The sequence below is a fragment of the Malurus melanocephalus genome, unplaced genomic scaffold (genome assembly GCF_030028575.1).
Source record: "Malurus melanocephalus ecotype Western Australia unplaced genomic scaffold, MMel_1.1 scaffold_306, whole genome shotgun sequence".
NCBI lineage: Eukaryota > Metazoa > Chordata > Aves > Passeriformes > Maluridae > Malurus > Malurus melanocephalus.
The window spans coordinates 915,591-923,430 of record NW_026623538.1 but is presented as its reverse complement, the minus strand read 5'-3'; the positions used below and the strand labels follow the sequence as shown (position 1 = coordinate 923,430).

At 37.6% G+C, this 7,840-nt stretch overlaps 1 protein-coding gene across 1 annotated transcript in view; it reads right to left on the bottom strand.

Moving 5' to 3' along the window:
* The window catches only part of LOC130579987 (epidermal retinol dehydrogenase 2-like), a 9,209-nt gene extending 1,375 nt beyond the window's left edge, over positions 1–7,834 (bottom strand). Inside the window, exons 1-4 of the mRNA XM_057377209.1 lie at positions 7,396–7,834; positions 3,383–3,514; positions 1,794–1,893; positions 1–138 (exon numbers count right to left, since the gene is read on the bottom strand). The exon at positions 1–138 is cut by the window's left edge and continues 3 nt beyond it. Of these exons, the coding sequence (XP_057233192.1) occupies positions 1–138; positions 1,794–1,893; positions 3,383–3,514; positions 7,396–7,725 (700 nt within the window). The 5' untranslated portion in view covers positions 7,726–7,834. The remainder of the gene's footprint in view (positions 139–1,793; positions 1,894–3,382; positions 3,515–7,395) is intronic.
* Positions 7,835–7,840: the final 6 nt, after the last annotated feature.

Sequence of the window (7,840 nt, the reverse complement as noted above, 5' to 3'; positions counted from 1 at the left end):
TGAAGCCTCTACTTAACCGAGTACTAATAAAATAAGGGCAAACGATTGTGGTTTTAATGCCACGTTTTCCTGCATGATACAGTTCTGAATTGATGGTTTCCATCATTCCAATGATTGCACTCTTACTTGCAGAATAATCTGAGAAGTGAAGAAAGARGAAATATCCAAAATGTCAAAAGCACCAGAGTAAAAGCTATATAGAGAATAGTATTCCTTGTTATAAAATTTAAGCCATAATACTAGTTAGTTCTATCATTAGCTGACATGTAATTAGTATTTTAAGAACATTGGTGATGCTGAATCTGGAGATGAATGGCTCTTCCCATGAATGATGCACAGTTGCCTAAGGATAAGATTAATCCTTTTCAGAGGAATTTTTTTCAATGCAGTACAGAGAGATKTAGGAAGATGAGTTTGTTCAGCATTTTCTGTACRTTTSCAGATACTCTGATACAAACCAGGCATTCTTTCASTTCACAATGYCTTYRATTTTAATTTCACASGTTMMATTTCAGAAAGAACTATTTCTAGTGGTAAAATGTAAATACTCTATAAATGCTGCTTCGATTATTACTTCTGATTTGCCCTGCAGCTAAAATATGATTTTGATTGCCCAGGAAGACTCAGTCTTCTCCGACTTTTATTGTTGGATGAATGTATGGAACTCCATACTTGGAGACAATCTGCCCTCACAGAGCCCTGTGCAACCTGATCTAAGCTGGGCCTGTTTTTATTTGGTGATATGGACCAAGTGATGTTCAGAGATTGCTTCCAACACAAATCACTCTACAATTTTCCAGCTGTAAGAAACTATTTTAATATAGTGCTTCAGGTGTGGTTTCCTAGGCTTTTTCAAATGTATGTGATAATATCTATTAGATGCAATGAAATCCAATTATGCTAAAAGACTGATGTCAAAGACTGGCATCACAGGTAGTTTGCTATTCCTCAGGAGTTCACCCACAGTGAATGATGGAACCACACAGCCTAAAARTACATATCTAAGGTGTAAAAGGTTAWAATGGATGGATGGGCAGCTCCTCTCCCATCAGCCTTACCGTTATATGATRACAGCTGAGTGTGACCTGTATTWTCAATACCAAATATGATCACTCGATAACAGGTGRCAAATAAACACMACAGTACTGCTAGCATCAATCARCCAAAGACATAAGAGACACTTATTACAATGAAGKTCAAATTCCCTTAGGGTGACCTCAGAGATACAATCAGCATGTAAGGGAGKCTTGAGGAGAGACTGGGCAGCAGACACAGACTGATGWMAYAGGCAGGACTGGAGCACACTGCTCTCGTGAGGGAAACAGCTGAGAATACTGAGCTGTGAAATTGCTTAAACCACACTTAATTCAAACTAATTTTACTGAAAACTATGCCCAAATTCTTTCTGCATCTGAAAACCATTGTCCGACTAAATGTATAGCTCCAGGTATAACCCACGTGTGGGTCTCAGGTGTCTGAAGATTCATCTGCAGAAATCCTGACATGAGAAAGCGTTAGACAGCCTGTATGCAGGGCTCTCTCCCAGTGCACATGTACAAGCTGTGTTGTCCTTCTCATGTGGASAAAGGCAGTCTGTAATCAGACAGTAAAATCTGCAGAGAGCTCCCTGTGCCAYTCAGGCRAAGTGACAYCATCACACCTCAGTACAGCATCACCTTTGGCATCCACAGGTTCTTSTCAGTACAYGCTGCTTAAGCCAAGCATTTGTGASGTCTTTGAGAAAAGTGATTAGTACATAGATCTAATTTGTAATGGCAGTTGGCAATACTAACCTGACATCCTGTAGAATCCCAGGATTCCAGCTGTGCTGGCTGTGCTAACCAGGTGGCCACGGTTACAGGCTACCATGGCTGGAAGAAAGGCCTTGCAAGTCTAAAAGAATAGAAATATATAGAAAAAAATATAGAAAAAAATTTAAAGAAATTTTAATTTCATTAAAATTCCCCTTTATAAATAGGCACGAACAAAATGTTGCATTCAAAATTAGGCTATACAAGCTGATTTGCTTTCTGGGCCTTYGATATACAAGAAGCCCCACTGACCTTTTATCTCTGTGTCAAATTTTAAATGAGAGACAGTGTTTTCTAGAATGAATGCCTTCTATCTGAAGATCTAACAGTATTATAATGATCTTAATAAAAGCAGCAAGGTTTGTATTTTCTGTTTCCTGGTTCCCCTCAATTTGAATATTTGAGACTATTGTCAAACGTTTGGTACACAAGAGGGAGCCAGAAGTCAACACATYGAGGGGAGTTCAGTTGTSTGTGGGCCCTTTTTGTTACAAACTGAAATGACTGACAATTCCAGTACTCMAGAACACTGCTGTGGGTGATACTAATTGGGAAGGATGCTAGTGTTTTATGAAGGGGGAGAAAAGAAAAAAGAGACAGGAGCAGTTACAATTTTTTTTTCAATAGCTGATTTGACTCCAGATGTGAGTGCCTTGTATATCACTATGCCCCTGTCCTGTGCTTCTTCAGACCTGTCAGGGCAAACACCTCTCCCGTCTGTTTTTCTTAAGTATTTGGAAGAATGATGCAGTGTGTTTGGGGAATGCTTAGAGGACTTCTATCTTATTGATTTTCCATTKAGAATTGCCTTTTAACAAAGGAGTTGCAGTCCCATATTATCCCYGTATGCAGACTATTCACTGAGGCATATAAACAAAGTGTGCAAGAAGGGGCAATGGTAATACCAACAAAAATCCCCAAACTCCTAAATTCAGCTGCRACACTAAATAACTGCAACTTCTTTTAGAGGTAAGAAAGCAAAACAAATTCTTACTAGCTTGAATAGCTTTCTATATATTTTAGCAGATGTTGAGTAGGAATGTGAGCACAGCCTGAAGACTGACACCAACATGTGCAGCATGAAACYATTGAATCATTTAGGCTGGAAAAGACCTTTAAGATCATTGAGTCCATCTCGAAATGTAACACTGCCAAGTCTGCCAGTAAACCATGGTTGTGTCTCTTTGAATGCTACAATTCTCTTAGTCAAAGCCTTCTGATGCCAACAAACATCAGGAGCATCGAAGTCACGTGCCATCAGGTCAGYATTACCTTCAACCACAGCTGCTACAGGTAGAGTGTACTTCATGATACAATTGTATAAACTTTGATTTACCAGAGTGCTCAGCCAGGTTTGTGTTAACATTACTGAAACATATTGGGGAGACTGTCAGTGTGGGTGTCTCCAMTTACAGGCTGATTACAAAAACATATATTCCCCCAATCAAGATACTTCACATCTGTATTCCAAGCTGAGTTTTTAAGGTAGATGCCACCATTGTGATTTTCACACCAWAATACTTGTCTGTACCTTTTGGTCACTCAGTAGTCAAAAACCACAAAAACTTTACCCAGACTTGAGAGAAGAAGTTGATTCTGAAGGTCTTTTCAAAATCTTCGTCTGTAAGGTCACAGAACTTTTTCCCAGTCAGTATGCCAGCATTATTGATTAGAATAGTAACATCTCCAACTTCTTTTCTAACCTGAATAAAAGAAAGGGTGAACAGAAAGCTTTAGAAACTACCCTTKCCTCTGGTGCTTCATTTATGAAAATGTTTAGTAACATTTGCAGTAATTGGTATATATGAAAAAAATAAGTATGTAAGAACTGTGGTATTCCATCAGATCAAAGGTCCATCTAAGCTCCCTAGCCCTTGTCTCATGGTAGAAAGCAATGAAAAAGGGACCCAGGCTCTAAGGTCTCTGGTGTATTTAACTTTTCACATGCTGCAACTTGGGATTTTTTGAGAGGTAAAATGTAATTATATAATTTAATTTAATATATCCCAATAATTCTCTACCCTGTCCCCCTCCATGAGTTTGTCTAATTGCTCTCCAAACTCCAGAAGATCTTCCACAAAAATATAAGGTTGTAAGTTCCAAAGCTTTAGTGTGCTCTGTAAGCAAGTTTTAACTTCAATCTAGAATACTTCTCATCCCCTATTTTTTTATACTGTTAGAACCTGCAATGCTCTGCTAAGTCTTTTTAACCCCTTTTCCATGTAATTTTTATTGAACTGGAAAAAATTCAGCACAGATAACTGGGGGATACCAATCCTTTAAGTACAAAAGCATCTACCATTAAATAGGTAGATAGGTGGATAGGTAGATAGATAGACAGATAGACARAATATTAATTAGCTCCATTTGGGTTTTTTTTCTCCCAAAGATCTTGTCCCATGAGTTGGATTTTTATCAAAGTAGATGAACAAAGTTTACTTATAGTATGAAAAATCAGTCTCACAGATTTCTCTGCTGAAGGTGGATGGTTATCTGGGGGGGGGGGGGCGGTCTCCAAAATTACAGTATGATTACTAAAACAAAGAAATCCCACGTGCTGATGTTTGGCAATTTGGAAACAGGTGTTTGGATCTGATGCCCCAACATTTGACCTTTCTTTGACTCTATCAGTGAAGCTTAGTGTCCAGTGAAGATTTGTTTGATATTTCTCCAGCTGTGTCAGGTTTAGTCCTTCTCACAGACAAATAGAGCTCTCATACCAACACTTTTCCACCTGCATAAATTAATGCAAATCTAAACACTGCTTGGTATGGCAGGAATACTCAATTCTTCCTTTGTGGAATACATCTGTACTTTCTCCACGCTCTTTTAACTGCTGTCAGTCCCTATGATGATCCTCTTTTTTTTTTCACATGGCAATCTATTTTCATCAATGGCAGCATTTTATTCAGCATGATATAATTTGTCCTGTTTACTCACTGCCACAAAATGTGTCAAGCTTGGCTTCCAGACAGAAAAAGTCAAGCTGATTGTTCTACGTTATGTGTTTTTSTAGGGTCCATTAATTCTATTGCTAATGTAATTTTCACCAGTTTTCTGTAAGGCCTGTAGTTTGTGTCCTCTCAAGTGCCCTTTGGCTTATTTCCTATGCTTTGTTCCTTGATTGTCTATTATAACAAAACACACAACCTGTGCTTCTGGCCCATCAGATCTTGTCTGACTTCCTTCAGAATTCCCAGGTGGACACCACTTGTTCCTGAAAATGAATTGCTGTTCACTTGACCAGTTTGTTCTAAARCCTCTTATTTGGGGGCTTCAATGGTCTCTTTTTTTTTTTTTTTTCTCCTAGAAAGAAAACCTACATTATGGGAAAATACCTMGGGTTTTCTGCAATGAGTATACAAAATAAATAAATAAATTTAATTTTCTTGCTATTGCTTTCTCTTCTGGGTCAAAGATCAAGACTTTTTATATTGCCAATCAAAAATTTGCAGGTATTTCCAAGAGTAGTGGAGGCCCATTGTTGAAAATTTCTGCATTTAAGAAAATTTCTGTCTCCACCAGGGCTGATCAATACATGCAATTATCGATGAATATGGTGGTGTTGTTAATAATTTGACACCTTAACAGTAATTTTCACATTTTCAACTGCTCCTTAAGTTTCTATGAGCACRTCAGTCTGGGCACTTCAGCAGAGTGTTTGCTGATGTGGGCATGGCAARTTCTGCAGRCTGSAGTCTGGTGGCTGATTTGGTCCATGTGTTTGAAGACAGAAAATTACTGRAGGTCACAAAATAAACCTTTTGAGATTCTGCTAAAATAAGAGCAAACAATTACAAAATATTTAGTATGGACAAKGAAGTCCAACAAAGAAATTAACTACATAAGCTTAAGTTACTATGATTTTGATGGGTGTCTTTGCAAGAAGCAGAAAGTATCTATGGGAATAGGGATTTAATGCCAATTAAAAACATTATTTAAAAATATATCTGATCTTGCTAAACTCTAACATAAGAGGTTTTTTTTTTTTTTTTTTCCTATTTGCAAAAAGAAATTTCAAGAAGAAATGCTGTTTGATTTATGGTATCATTTCAAATAAAGATCAAATGTCATATATGAACTAATGCCCACAAGTTGCTCAGACAGAAATTTCACCTCACTATAAAGTGATGACGGATATTAAGATTGCTGAAATTACAGCACTGGCCCATAATTTTCACAGTGATTATCAATGTCTCGCACAGGTGAGAGGAATGCACCATCTGTACTGACCAAGTCCCTGGCAAGGATCATACTCCTCGAACACTGTGTATTGTGTCAGCACAGGACTCAACACCCTGCCCATCTCTGCAGACATAATATTGTGGTACCATAAATATATCCTCATTACCACAGCCCAAGGAATACCAGGATATCGCCTGTGGTGCTCAACACCTCRCACCAATGGCCCCGAGTGGAATATTTTTCTGTGCAGTGTTAGRGAGCTGTGCCCCATGTGCTACTTACGARTATGGGTAAAATAATTCCTTGCTGATTGTGAGTGTGGGAATTSCAGTTCCAGATACAGATCCTGAATCCAACTTACCCATTGGAAGTACTTTTCCTCAGAAACATTATTTTAAAATTTCATAACCTTGGTCAGAAAGGCTTAATCTGACTTGGTTAAAATTAAAAGCAACAACCACCAAATGAAGAGCCGATCCCTCCCAACCCCCCTTTCCACTTACAATTCATAGAAAACCAATGTTACATTTCAAGACTGTTCTGAAACAATCTATCAACATTCATGTCATAAAATATTTTAGCTGATTTCTCTGATGTATGCCTTCAGACAGATATCAAAGATATTCTTAAGTGACTTGAGAGTCATGTATATATAAGCACATACATCAAGAATTAACAGAAGTTTTCATTTGGATAAAGGGGCAGAGTGGCTAAGCGGATTATAAGTGAAGTTATACTGGGAAGTATTTTCAGGCAGTTTAAGGAAAAGCAAAAATTAATGTGACTTCAATGTCTAATTTCTGAACTCTGACAATAATAGCAATAATAATAATAAGTACTAACAGTTCAGAAGGCAAAGGTCAGAAGAGTTGAAGAGTTTCATTAATAATGCAGCTTTTCTCTACCATATTTTCCAGATCAAAAATTGATCAAAAAATGAATCATCATTTTGACTGGGGATCAGCCACATCCTAATGACATTTCTGAGAACATTACACCCCACATCAAACTTAAAGCACTACAGTTTTCTAAACAAAYAGGCCAAGGGAAGAACCTCCCTTTTACAATGTCGACTGATAGTTCTTTTAAAAAAGTATTGATATCTGAAAGAAATTTTAAAGCCTGAATAAGGTAATAAATGGAATTAATCTCTGCTGCATGTTTTATCATATTCTTAATCTAAACATTACTGTCTCACAGTGAAGACTGGAAAATACTAAACCCAGATACTTTATTGCAACCTTAGTGGAAATTCAGTCTAGAAACCACTTGCCAGAAAGAGAGAGACATTGCCCTACATGATTACTTCTCTATAGGGAATAGCATGATTTCTAAAAAAAAAAACCCAATAAATTCAGTTAGATATTCTATTAAAGAGAAGCAAGAATCCAGATCTTACCTTDTCTGCCTGTTCGTAGACATCCTGCCTGTTGCTGCAGTCACAATGGTAGACAAAGACCCGGCCGGCTCCCTTCTGTTGGGCTAATCTGCTTGTTTCTTTGTTACCTTCATCATCGATGTCCCAAAGAACCAAAGTTACTCCCAAAGGAGCCARTTTTAAGGCAACCTGCTTTCCAATCCCATTTGCAGAGCCAGTAATAAGTACAATTTCACCAGCAAAGGATTTTTTTTTGCATAGAGGAAATATACAGAAGAAGTTCTCGATGASTAAATAGATTAAAAATTTCAAGTACTGTAGTACTTTCCGGATGCTTCTGAAGTTGCACATGATTTTTCAGGTACAAGCACCAGTCTTCTGTTTTGTAAATCCAGAAACACAATACGTATTAACAGTGAGATATGGACTGAGAAGAAGTGGTTGACCTTCAAACAGCAAGTTCTTG